Raw genomic sequence first — 14,685 nt, forward strand, 5'->3', positions numbered from 1 at the left:
GACATCACAAATATCTTTTTTTTAAAATGGGCTAGTCACAAGGTATTAACTACTAGTCAAAATGACATTGTTGATATCTGTAGTCTTAATTCCGGATAGTCTGATTTAGTAAATAAATATTAAAAAAGGCTTGCAATAAACACTAGTTTAGTCTAACGGAAGCAGAACAGCATATTTTACAAATGAAGAGTGTTGTGCTTAATGGAACATTAATAGGGAGTTTGGGGTTAAATTTGGCTGTCAATAATAATGATGATTATCAGGGATAATTATTAATTATGATAAATAAGATCCAATTTACATTAGATCACCTCAGGGCACCACCCTTGAAGAAGGGAAAATATAGCCAATTCACCAAATCAGTCTCATATAAAGGTACTAAACTGTCAGTTGGTGACTCTGATTAATGTTTGGATTTTGAAATCCTTGACAGAGGAGAGGTTGGCAACATTCACTCTTGCACAATATTAAATAGACAGCATGAAGCTTCAAAAGTCTTTTATTTAACACAAAGATGAATGAAAACACACAATCTAACTAAAATGTACTATATACAGTGTGTGTGTGTGTGTGTGTGTGTGTGTGTGTGTGTGTGTGTGTGTGTGTGTGTATGTGTGTGTGTGTGTGTCTGGAAGAACAAAAGTAAAATGGTGGCTAGGGTTCAAAGTACCATGCCACACGGCATGGACAAAGAAAGACTACAAACAAAATGGCTGATCAAAAGGGACTATGAGATGGCTGATCGAAGGGTTGGACTAGATGGTGGATCCCCACTTGTTTCATTGATAGGAGAGAACAAAGAAACAATGGTGGTGCTCACATCATGTGCTCACTGATATCACATGTGGGTGTGATAGGAGTGTGTGTGTGTGTCTGTGTGTGTGTGATGTGGTGTCATGTTAGAGAAGATGGTTACCTACATGCAAAGATCCTGAGTCTGTGTGAAGCATAATTCAACTAAGGTCAAATTAGCTGTGTAGCAAAGCAAAAACTTCCAATAACCTGACCTGAGATCACAATAATAACACCCAAACAGTGAACAGTGAAAAAATCTGTGAGCTTAGCTGTGCTATGCTATGCTGAGTGGCATCTAGGCCCGGTTCATCATTACCAGTCTTTGAAGAAAAAGTGCTGATGGTTCCTTGGCTGATGAGCCAAGCAGGAAAAGGTTGCAATTCCAACGTTGAACAATGTTGTTCTTTATGATGGAGTGCGGATGTTAGGAATTTCACAGCCTGATGATTTAGGAAAGAAGAGACTCTTTAACTTACACTTCCACACTCTACCTTGCCACTGAAGATAAAATATTCATCAACATTACACATTTCTAGATAAATAGTTCATCATCATCAATCACATGACTGTTGTCATGTTTCTGAACTAATATTAACCATCAATTTAAGATAAAAAATAACACTGTAAATCAGCTCGGTCAGTAATAGATGCAGTGTTAGGCCTGTGAGGAAGAGAAGAGAAACAAGAATGCCAACCAAATCAGCTGAGGCCTAAATTCACCCTGTCCAAGTAGTTTCCTGAGACCTTTGACATTAATGGTGTGTTCCACTGCACTTGGAACTTGGAATAAAAATGACCTCTCACACGGAAAAGTGCAATGAAATGATCATCCAAGTCAGAATACCAAGTTGGAAACTCAGGCAAGAACCGCATAGCCCAAGTGCGCTGACATACACATACATTATATCACAGCACTATGGCGGCACACATAGTGAACAATTACTTTTTTACCTCTTCATTACTTTTTACTTTATATGGTTTTTGTTTTGTGAAAAGTGCCATAAACACAACTTTTCACTTTCATTTAGTTGATTTGTGCTCAATAGAAGTCTTTAAGAGTATGTGTTGGGAGCCTACTCCTCCTGTCTCTTTTAAAGTGTGTTAACAGGTTAACAAGTGATGTTTTTCCCCCAAATGATTGACAGGGCTAATAATATTGTGATCAAATTTGTTTTCCCCCTCGGTGTGAACCGGATGTGACATTTTGTGGGCGTTCCCTTGCTTGCCGACTGTATCTATACGAGCTCGGGGGGACGGACAGACGGACGCTTTTTTCAAATCTTTCTCAGAATGTAGACCATAGCTTCTGGCTTTATCAACAAAATGAAGCGATAGGCCAAGAGACACATCACTATGCACAAGAGTGTGTGAGGTCCTGGAGGAGGAGAGGGGATCCCTGCGCTCTCTCCGCTTGATGAGCGGTCATCATCAGGGTCCAGAACATCCCCAAAACTCGCTCAAGCCTAAATTGAGCGTTGGCAATGTCCTCTAGCAATGCCAAAGCAGCCATTGTATCATGTAGCTACAGCCCTTATATGGTGCCGTTTACACCTGAAGGCTTACTCCCCAATAATACAGGAAAATAATCTTTATTTACGTATATAAAGATCATGTATTTATTTGCTAATTTTCATAAAGATGATTATCATAATGTATACTGACACATACAACATATTTACAGAAGACAGTAAAAAACAAGGGTAACAACTCGCACATCACTGTGTAATCATAGTGAAGGGTTTCTTAAACTATAGATGTAATCCTAACACAATTTAGTGAAAAAAAAACAGGTCTAAATAAAATGACACCCTTAGTCACACTTTTTTTTTTTTTGCCAACTCGCAACATCACAATAATCAGACTGAAAAAGACTGTGTGCATGGTAGGCATGGTGTTAAAGATGCGTACCAGTAGGGGAGAGTGGGGGAAGTAGTGTCAATTTTTACTTAAAGTGCCTTTAAATCAAGGGGATTACAGTAATGCCTCCAACTAAAATATGTACATATAGTTTAGGATGTTGTGCATCCCTGGGAACAGTCACTTTGGATCTTAAATAAACTGTTTGAGAAATATAGCTTTAGAAAAAAAAGTGTTTTTGTGGCACAACTTGCCCCCTTTACACTGGGGTAAATTGTGCCATTGATAATTGAAGTAAAACAGATCATTTTAATCTCACAAACGATAATTCTATATAAAAGCAAGACAAATTCAATACAAAATTACTTATTTAACATTTATTTATAGTTTTAACAACATCAAAGGCCACTTTTCTATAACAAGGCCTATACCATCAGACACTTAATTGACTCTTACTCTTCACAGATCCAGCCTACTAGGCTTACAACTTAACATCCTACTTATCAATGCTGCAGGAAAATATGAACTTCTGCTCCCTTCTGGCTGTACCACCAAGTTTTGTGGTGTGGGTGGTTTACTTAAAGATAGTTTATGACATCAAAGACCAATTTGCTTAATGAAGGCCTAGTGTCACATGAACACATACTCAGAACAAAATAAAAATTCCAAAATGAGCACCTAATCATTTGCAAATCATCTGCATCTGAATCTCTTCACAGATTCAGCCTACTACTGAACATCCCACTTGTCAATGCTGCAGGGGAATGTGAACTTATGCTCCCTTCTGGCTGTACCACCAAGCAGGCACGTCTACACATAGGGCCCAAGGGGTGCTTGAGCCCCTGACCTTTTTGCCTCGTATTAAAAAGTGTCCTTTTTGTGTGTTTTTTAATGAATAAATAAATTCCTGTTGTGCATAGGGATGTAAAAAAAAAACGGCGGTATAAAACGCCACGGTTACCTACCGTACGCATTTCCCTGTAATACGGTGTGTGTGTTGAGCCTAAAGCCGCTTCTTTGTCCACTGCGGCTCAGCTCTGTCTCTCACAGAGGGGCGAGAGAGAGAGAGAGAGAGAGAGAGAGCTACCTGGAACATTGGAAAGAAGAAACTAAAAGCCAAAGTAGATTAGAATGTTATCTCGCCCTAAAAAGAGATTATGAATTAGCAGAATATCTCTCTACTGTCAGAGATAGAAAGCAGAGACAGATCCTCACCAAGTACAGGCTCAGTGACCACAAACTGACAATCCAAACAGGAAGACACAAACAATCATGGCAACCAAAAGAAAACATGTGGTCACTGCTCGACAGGTGAGGGTGAGACAGAGATGCACTTTCTCCTACAATGTAAAACATTCAATGAAACAAGGAACATTTATTTTAACAAGTTCAACTCTGTAATCTCAGATTTCAAAGAGCTGAATGACCTCTCAAAATTAAAAATACTCCTGGGAGAAGGAGACAGGGCATATCTGCTGCCCAATATGTGTCAACATGCCACAACTTGAGGGACAGTGAATGTCTTGGTGTTGTGTTGGTGTTCATGTTGTTATTTGTTGTGTTCTGTCCGAGTGTTTGGACAGATGCTTTGGCAACATTGTTGTTAAAACTTTCATGCCAATAAAACCCCTTTGAATTGAATTGAATTGAATTGAGCGAGAGAGAGAGAGAGAGAGAGAGAGAGAGAGAGAGAGAGAGAGAGAGAGAGAGAGAGAGAAGCCGCTGCCTCATAGAGAACTCCACCACGCACAGATGAGACGTGACAGTGGAGCGACTTGAACCTTTGTGAGTTATAAATCCCTTAACATAACTTCCTTGTGGGGGCTAACAAGTCGCCTTCCACTTATTCAACGTACTTAAATACGAGTCATATTTCCGAAAAGCGCCCATTTGTGCTTGTTAAGCTGACTGCTTGTTAATGAGAGTTGTGAATAATCTAATATGACAGCTGACTGTGTAGACTGTTTATCTTGCCACAAATCTTAAACTTCTTCCAGATATTGAGTTTATTGTGACTTTGCTGTTGTAAACATTGCTGTTCCTACTAACATTCACAGTAGCAGTCACTGTAGTAATTTCTTGGTTTTGTCACATTTTTAGATGTGTAGCCTGTATTTCTAGTTTGTACTTGCCCTCCCATGATTTTCTTTTGGTTATGCAAGCTGTGTTAATGTGCAACCTTGGAAAAAATATCATATTAGTCTTAGCCTACCAGTTCGGAAGTCATGACTCGGTTTCGGGAAGTCGGGAAATTGGTCTAGCTTATTGTCTAGCTAATATAGGTGTCAGGCTAAGTTAGCTATGTGTGTGTGTGTGTGTGTGTGTGTGTGTGTGTGTGTTGCTGCTGTAAGGGAGGAAGGAAGGACACTGATTTTCACATTTTAGTTTTTTTCCATTATTTATTTTTGTATTTTTTTCAATGTTAAATGTTTCACTGTTCAATGTTCAATGTTAAAGTCTTTATCTTCAACAATAAATAGCCTAATAATAAACCAGTGTTTTATTGCTTTTTAGAATTGCAGCTGAATTGCATGTCTTCCAAACCTCTGTATTATGATAATGTGAATAAACTCATGTTGACAATAATTTGTTGACACAAAAGGAATGGCAATTGCATATCACTCACAGCTACACAGGATACACAGCTAAGTAGTTAGCTTTCTATAAGAACTTAGTTGATTAATTTTACATTAATCTACGTATTGTGTTATTAAGGCCTGAAAACAAATTTGGCGTGCGCTATGCATGTGCACATACTGCCCTTTTCTGACTTTGAGCCCCTGCCCCTCTATAATCATGTGCACGTCCCTGCCACCAAGTGTTGTCATGATGGATTTTGGTCTAAAATTAATTAATTAATTAATGTCACATAGTTTTAGTGATCAAATGTAAGAATACAACGTACAATAACAATAAAATACAATAAAGATATATATTGTAAATAATCATAAGTTGGGGCAAGTTGTGCACTGGCACAACTTAACCCAGGCCCTTTGGCACAAATCACCCCGAGCCCACCATTTTGAAAAAAATGCATCCCCCAGCTGTTTTGAGCTAGCATCATGTTAACTGTATAGACTCATGGTGTAGCTTACTAAAGCACCAAAACATGTATGAACTGTTTTCAAAGTTGTCTATAATTGTTCAAACACAGCAATCAAAAAACCTTGATCATAGAAATTTTACTTTGGAGGGCAAAAAATTGTAAAGGTAAATGTGCTTACCTCTCAAGCCACATGTCTCCCTTCTTTGCAGGATGAGTGAAATGGATGCCTCTTCAAAAATATGTGGTCACATGACCAACTTTTTCTATGGTTTTCTAGATAACTGGGGTGGCACTACTTGCCCCTTGGAACAAATTACCCCACTCTCCCCTACGCACATTCTCTTCCTCTGTGGATTTTTATACATTCGGAAATCTGCATGGAACGTGGTTGTGTAAAAGATCCGTACCAATGCGCACTGTCTCACTGCCCGTGGATTTATATACATTTTATTTACCAATAGAAAGTACATTTTTCGTGTGTTCGCATGATTTAAACATTTGCCCCTGGTCACCCTACATCAAAGTCCATGATCCTGATTCAGTTTCAGGACTATTGGCCTAATGGTTTTCTGAGGAAAAAAATCCCACATTTGGACACTTTTGGAAACTGAATACCAGTGGAGAAAAGATGCAAATGAATTCAGAGATTAAAATGATAAATGACGAAAGCTTTTTGACTGGAGGCCAAGACATTTTTAAGATAATTGCAAAAAACGTAAACTTAAGTCTATTACAGCACCACCTTGGGGTGAATGTCAAGTTTTGGTCTTATGGTTTCTGCTACACAAACACGTTCAGTGGAAAAAATAAGAAATAATAGTGTTGAAAAATAAGAAAGAAGATAATGATGAGAACAAAAACTATACTCAGTTCTGCATGTTTATTTTTTTTTGGTTAGGTTTTTGGTGTGTTTCTGTATTTGTGTTTTGTCTTTCGTTGTTTCGTTGCACTACATTTATACTAAACATACTTATTCTCATAAATAAATTCATAAATCAGTCCCATTCTCTGTGTCCACTGTCATATCAGATGCTAACTGTTGTTTCATTATCATCATGGAACAAGACCCACAATTAGAGAAAGCATTTTACAAAAAACCAAGGTAATGGACGGTTTAGCATTACCAAATGTTTTATTTGAATACTAGGCTGCAATGACAGCTGCTTACCAATAGGACCGTTGCAATCTGGGAGGATCACGGCATTGTCTCTGTAAAGCACCTTTACATCAATGGAATATTTGCTTCATTTGATCAGTTAACTTGTGTATATAACCTGCTGAGGACTCACTTCTTCAGATACCTGCAAGTCAGAGACTTCATTCGCAAACAATTGCCTTGTTTCTGTGCTGTCACCTTAAAGGTACAATTTCAAAGTTGTACGACACTTTCTTTGCACGCCAAACTTCAGCCTTTGACAGACTCCATATCACTTGGTCTGAGGATCTCAACATAGAGATAGAGACTGGAGTTTGGAAACGTGTCCACACATCATCTATTCGTGCCCGTCATTGAGTCATACACTGTAAAATAGTCCATAGAGCTTACAGTTGTAAAAGCAAACTAGCTTGTATCTACCCTGAAATCAACCGAAAGTATGATAAATGTCACCTCGGACCAGCCGATCTCATCCACGTTTTGGACTTGTCCTTCTTTGTGTGTTCTGGAAATCAGTCTTTTAATTCACTCTCAGCCATCACATCTGCTGACATCAACCCGTCACCCCTGGTTGGCCTCTTTGGTGTCCTGCCTACTGACCACTCATTGCCATCCTACTTTGCTGAACTTGTTGCTTTTCTCACACTATTAGCAGGGCTTGTAATTCTGATGCAGTGGAAAAGTCCCAATCTCCCCTCTCATACTCATTGGATAAAGACATTAAATGAAATTGGAGAAAATAAAAAAATTCTTTGTGGCTCCAACATTAAATTTTCTCAAATTTGGCTACTCTTTGTAGAGCACTTCAGTTCCCTTCAGGGGTTCTTGATGGTAGTTAGTCCCCTAACACTGCACCATTATCCTAAACCCCCTGGCCTAAACCTGCGGTCCCTGTTCTAGTAGCACACAAAATGTTTTGCGCATGATTTTCTGATTGTGTATATTCTTTTTGGTTTGTTTGTTTATTTGTTTTGTCCTGCCGCTGTTGTTGTCTTAGTTATTACTTATCTCTAACTTCAAGGCTTATACTGTTGTTTTTGCCCTTTTGAGTTTGATAAGTGAGTTTGGGCATCTGCATTTGTTGCTGTCACCTTTCTGTTTATATACTGCTGAACTTAAGAGTCCGTTACTTATACCAAAAGGCAGACGACAGTAATTTAGTATGAATAGGCTATGATAGCATTTTTTCCAAATCATCAAGCCCTGCGAATGCTGAATAGATATATTCAAGATTTATTTTAAGTTAATTGGTGTCGACATTGCAGTTATGTGGCATTCACCTTGACAGCCTACTTTAGCTCCAGAGCTAATTTGTACTTTCTAATAGAAAACTGTTGGGTACTAGGTGGGTACCAATGCAGTATATTTCAGAAGTCCATCATGCATTTATGTTAAAATCTTAATTTGAAAAAGTCACTTGTAACTATAGCTGTCAGATAAATTGATGAGTAAAAAGTATGTTTCCGTCTGAATGCAGTGGAGTGGAGGTATTAGGTGGCACGAAATGGAAATCCTCAAGTCCTCTATTCGTGTACTTGAAGCAACAAAGTACAAGTCTCTGGCAAAAGATAGTTGATTTTTAAGTCTCATCCTCAGGTCATTCAATACTGACACTTTGTGTTGGTGGCTCGGATTCATCGCCAACCCAAAGCGTCCGTATTTGACAACCTGAGGATAAGACTCAACAATCAACTATCCTTCTCCAGAAAGTTACATTTTGTTGCTTTAAGTAATTTACTACTTTTCATTCCACCATTGGAGTCAGGATAACATGTAGATCATATCAGTGTAACCAATGCAGTATCATTGATAAAATGCACAATCCCTTGTTTGCTGTGTATTTTTATTTTTAGCAACCATGATGCATTGTAGAAGATATATAAAACTGTCAACTCTGTTGCATCAACTCCTGTTTTAAAAAAAAAAGAGGAAAAAGAATCAAAAACACACAGCTATCAACAAATTAGTCTTTCGTTATAAAAAGAAGAGGAGGGTACTGTAACTCTATTGTGGACATACTGGATCCATTGTAGCAATTGTGGTCCTCACCAAAATGCCTCTCAAACTTTCAAAGAAATACTAACCAGAGGCTCTTGTTGGTACTTAGTCCAAAATAACACAAATTATTAGTCCTCCTTTTAACACAATTTGTTTAAAGCAATAAGCATATCAACACATTTACTGACAGAGAGAAAACACTGAAAAAGATAAATGTAATGTAAGAGATACCCCTTCTTTGGGCCAATATGTCATTCTGGCTTGTTTGATCATTAATCCAAGTATGTAGATTCACACATGTTCTATCTGTATGACTGGGAAAAGTGATGGGAGTAGAGGACATTTCTGGCACATGGGTCAATTAGTGCTGTGTTCCAAAGATGTTGTGTCAATTCTGAAATGCAATAGAATGGCTCTTCACACACTGGAGCTGTAACTGACGTCAACATGGCAGCCTTAACTAATCATTCTCAGTTCCATTTTAAATTCATATAAACATCATGTAGGGAAATTGTTAAACAAATATTATACATCGGGAATGTCATGTCTTACAGCAGTGAGAAACATTATGTGCTGACTAGATAGATAGCATCGTGAACACAACATTGGCTGTAGCCTGGCGGAGTATATTTTATGTTGGGTGTTTCTTCTTGTTTTTCCAAGACATTGCCTGATCACACATTTGACATTTGGAATGGAACACAATATAACATATGGACTGGTTGGATAGAAGGCATGAAAATCCACTGGTACTATTTAACAAACAAGCTTAAACAGACTGGTTCAAATCATTTTTCGGTACACCCACGCTACCACTGGACAGGCATCTTACATGAAAGTAGTAGTCAGGTTTGAATAACTGTGGCCCAAACCTTCATCTGGACTCGATTCTTTAGACATTTTCTTGATCTTCATCATGCTCCCATTTAGACAGAAAAATACAAGTTGACTGCAATAGGATGGTAGATTAGCACATTTCCAAAACGGAAGCTAGTCTTGGCCTCTGTCAACCACAAGGGAATAATTATAACATGGAAATTAAATCTGATTTTTCAAAGGGTGGAGAGGGGGAAGCAAAGAGAGACAAAACAAAGTGAAACAATTACATCACCTACAATAGAAGAACACATTTCTCTGAATGTTGGCAGAGAAAGACTAAGTTTTTTGGAAAGTTTCTCTTGTCAGTCAATCATTTGCTCCCCTTGTCCTCTTCTTGTTATATCATTATCCCTCCATCTTGCTCGAGTCAGGGGTGGGAGCAGGTGTAGATGGTGGGGCTGGGTTATATGTGTGGGTCACAGGGTGAGCTTGCAGTGACACAGTTCTTTGTACATTTGCCTCCTCAGCCGGGGCATATCCTGCTGGCCAAAGCTGAATGGCTGCCCTAGTGCCAGACACTTGCAGTACTGAAAAATGGGGAGGGGGAAATGAGAGAAAAAAGTAGTTGGTCCTTAAGGACAGCAGATTAACTAAAACACATTTGTAATAGTGCAACATGCAAGTCAGTAGATATGCATTCCTACGATGGTAAGCAACCAGCTTCAACGGCCCTGTTCGGACCTGTTATTTAACATCCCTCCTTAATGATTCAATGACAAGTGGACAGCTTTAAGTACAGGTATGAATGCCCTCAAGACGCATTGAGGACACTTTTGAGACACAAACATGCAGACCACATTCAGAGGTGGTCTAGGCTGCATATGACCACATTCTTTTAGCAGTGTACACAAATGTGTCCTGGGTAACAGTCAAGGACCACCTACTTAACTCAAGTAAGTCACACAGATGGATGTTATGCAAATTACGTGTTTGGGCTATCTGTCTGTTTCCAAAAAAAAAATTTCAAGTTTATCTTCACATGGAAGATGGGCGTTAGAAACTCACCTGTAGCACGAAAGCCCCACAGTCACTGTCATTGTTTTGACGACCCACATTCTGCAAAATTCAATGCAAAATACATTAGTAATGCGCAGTATCATTGTTCGAATGCAAAACATAATAGTAATAATGTATATATGTAGTAATTTAAAATGCAGCAGAAACAACCCACTTTTCTAAACAGGGATAATGAATTTTAATCTTAAGAGGGCTTTGTGAATTAAGTAACCTGAATCTGTTTGAAACTCAAAAAATAAACAAAGCATCTTACCATTTTGAAAAAGCCTTTCCATCCTGTCAAAAAGTCTTGTTGGTCTTTTTTGATGGCCTCCGCTTGCAGATACTTAAAAATGTGCTGTAAAAGCAAACAACAAAGGATTCAATGAAATGACTACACAGATAAATCAATGCATTACAGCGTTGTCATGTGTTTTATTTGATCACCTACATGAGAAAAAAAACAAAGATGAACTGGAGAACATGCTGAGATGCTATCACACCAGCCGTGAAGCCCGCCAACATGTTGACATTCCGTGTGCATATGTACTCCCTACTCTTCCAACTTGGCCTTTATTTTGATCTCTACAGACCTTTTTAGTTTCATGACAAAAATCTGTCCACACACAAACGGACATATCAACACCTGGCAAAGACTCAAACTGCTTCTGTGTAAATTGACACTACAAAAGGTGTCTTCTGGACCACATTATGCCATTTTACACACGAACACATCCGACATGGTTGTGGCTGGTAAATATAGCCGCAAACAGTGATTCGCAAGTTTTTGCACTCAGCAGAAGGAAGAAGCTGAATCGCCTAAAATATATAATATGATAATGCTGCCGGTTTGGTGAGAGGCCTGATAATGACTAAAGCCTGAAAAAAACAGAGGGTTTATTAGTTTAACTTTAGAAAATAGCTGATTAACATAAAAAATAAATTGCCATAATATAAACATTTAACTGTGTGTGAGATAAAAGAACATATTTAATGACCTCTAAAATGTAAACATTGAATCTTCCTAAAAACAATATAGACGTGGAATATTTTTTTGCACTACGGCGCTCCATTCTGCAACGACAGCAACTCGGACTTCCTGGAAGTCACGTGTGGTGGGAATAGCCTCTATCTCCCTGTCTGTTTTATTTACCAGCCACTTCCAGCGCTGTTCTGTGACACTGTGCCTGAAAAACGTGAGAATTAAATACAACTCAAGTTATTTATTACGTTTGATAAATGATTAATGAACCGCAGCTTGGAAAAATAACACACACGTTCACATGCGCGCGCACGAAATGACCGTCGCGTTTTACAGCAGCAACCTCAACCACACAGACCAGACAATATATAATTAAAATTATGAGTGCCCGTGAGTGCCATCTTAAAACAAGACAATGATTATCTGGTCTCTCAGTCAACATTTAGTTACAGGTCAGGACTAATAAGATACAAGATTAAAATCAATAGATTGATATTGACTACTGACTATAGCTCATAGTCTTGTGCTAACATTATATAGCCAGAGCTGTGTAGTAGAGTAAATTGTGAGGACTGTCCTAATCACCAGGCAGCAGAGCCTAAGCTTAATCTTATATTTGATTATTTTCTACATTTTGTATTTTCCACAATTTCTCATTCATGGTCATGTTATTTATGAGACTAATTTGTCTCTCCAAGTGCACCAGATTGCCTTTCACTTTAAAATGTGTAATATTTTCTTCAGAGTGAGCATGCCCCCGGACCTCCCTGAGGGTCCGCGGCCCACCTCCATAGTCTCACAAAATACTGTGGAAAACACTGATGTATATGTTTATATACCGCTCTGGAAAAATCTGCAAAATTATCAGTTTCTCTGATGTTACTATTTATGTGTTTGAGTAAATGAACAGTTTTGTTTTATTCTATCAACTACTGACAACATTTCTCCCAAATTCCAAATAAAAATATTGTCATTTAGAGCATTTATTTGCAGAAAATGACAAATGGTCAAAATAACAAAAAAGATTCAGTGTTTTCAGACCTCATATGAAAGAAAGAAAACAAGTTCATAATTATTTATAAACAACACAATACTAATGTTTTAACTTGGGAAGAGTTCAGAAATCAATATTTGGTGGAATAACCCTGATTGTCAATCACAGCTTTCATGCATATTGGCATGCTCTCCACCAGTCTTTCACATTGTTATCGGGCAACTTTATGCCACTCCTCATGCAAAAATTCAAGCAGCTCAGCTTTGTTTGATGGCTTGTGACCATCCATCTTCCTCTTGATCACATTCCAGAGGTTTTCAATGGGGTTCAGGTCTGGAGATTGATCATTGTCAGAGCAGAAGGAAGCAAGTTTTCTTCCAGGATAACCTTGTACGTGGCTTGATTCATGCGTCCTTCACAAACACGAATCTGCCCGATTCCAGCCTTGCTGAGGCTGAAGCACCCCAGATCATCACCGATCCTCAACCAAATTTCACAGTGGGTGCGGGACACTGTGGCTTGTAGGCCTCTCCAGGTCTCCTTCTAACCATTTGACGACCAGGTGTTGGGCAAAGCTGAAAATTGGACTAATCAGAGAAGATGACCTTACTCCAGTCCTCTATGGTCCAATCCTTATGGTCTTCTGCAAACCTCAGCCTGGCTCTTCTTGCTTCTCATTGATGAAGGGCTTATTTCTAGCTTTACACGACTTGAGCCCTGCCCCTAAAAACCTGTTTCGAACCGTTCTCACTGTGCACTTCACCCCAGCTGCCATTTGCCATTCTTCTTTGTAGGTCACTACACTTGATGTCATCCTACAGTTGCTGAGTGACATTTGAATGAGTTGACCGTCATCCCAGTCAGTGAAGAGTCGTTTTCGCCCTCTGCCGGTCTGTAGCTTTGTTGTCCCCAATGTCTGCTGCTTGACCTTGATCTTATGAACCGCCATCTTAGAAACTTTAAGGTTGGAAGCAACCTGAGGCTCACTGTATCCCTCTGCCAGTCAAGCCAGAATGAACCCTTCTTTTCCTCACTCAAAACTTTTCTTTTCAACTCATTTGGCATGGTCAAGAGTTATTTTTTTAATTCCAATTACTTTTGAGGTACTACTAGCACTGTTTTGCCATCCAGCTGGTCCTATTGCAAGAGGATAAAAAAAAATGCAGATAATTATCAAATATAAGATTAAGCTTAGGCTCTGCTGCCTGGTGATTAACGCCTTGAGAATTGGAAGAAGAGAGAGACAACTCTGCTGACTGTGTCTTAGGCTCTGGGCGACACTGCGTGCAGCAGCATCACAAAAGTAAGATATCTAATCAGATCATCCTTGAGTCAGAATAGACATTTGTGCAAAGTTAGAAGAAAACCCCTCAAAGCGTTCTTGAGATATCGCGTTCACATGCAAGGATGATATTCTAATAATGTGAGATACTGGATTTTGGATTTTCATGAGCAGTAAGCCACAATCAAATATTTCACTTTATGTGTAATTGATCTAAAATATATGAAAGTTTCACTTTCTGAATTAATTTACAGAAAACAATTCACTTCTCCATGATATTGACATGTTTTTAAATGCACCTGCATATCATGGCAGTCTTGAGTTCCAATGATTTGGACAACTCATTTTTCTGTGATGGAATGAGTGAAACACTTACTACTTTAGCACAAAAAACATTCATGAAGTTTGGTTCAATAATGAATTTATTATGGGTCTCTTCTGAAAATGTGACCAAATGTTTTGGGTCAAAAATATACATGCAGTAATTCTAATATTTGGTTTAATGTCTCTTGGCCATTTTTACCTCAATTAGGTGCTTTTGATAGCCATCCACAAGCTTCGAGTGGGCCTCTGGCTGAATTTTTAACCACTGCTCTTGATAGAAATGGTGAAGTTCAACTAAATTTGTTAGCTCCCTGGCACAGTCTTGTTTCTTCAGCACAGTGAAGTTCTCGTTGGGGTTCAAGTCAGGACTTTGGGA

General features: G+C 38.7%; 1 protein-coding gene across 1 annotated transcript in view; it reads right to left on the bottom strand.

Moving 5' to 3' along the window:
• Nucleotides 1-8,680: 8,680 nt before the first annotated feature.
• senp3b (SUMO specific peptidase 3b) overlaps nt 8,681-14,685 on the bottom strand; it is a 51,353-nt gene continuing 45,348 nt past the window's right edge. Inside the window, exons 10-12 of the mRNA XM_073475203.1 lie at nt 11,002-11,085; nt 10,737-10,787; nt 8,681-10,258 (exon numbers count right to left, since the gene is read on the bottom strand). Coding sequence (XP_073331304.1) covers nt 10,148-10,258; nt 10,737-10,787; nt 11,002-11,085 — 246 coding nt within the window. The 3' untranslated portion in view covers nt 8,681-10,147. The remainder of the gene's footprint in view (nt 10,259-10,736; nt 10,788-11,001; nt 11,086-14,685) is intronic.

Source organism: Pagrus major, chromosome 10 (genome assembly GCF_040436345.1).
Source record: "Pagrus major chromosome 10, Pma_NU_1.0".
Taxonomy (NCBI): Eukaryota; Metazoa; Chordata; class Actinopteri; order Spariformes; family Sparidae; genus Pagrus; species Pagrus major.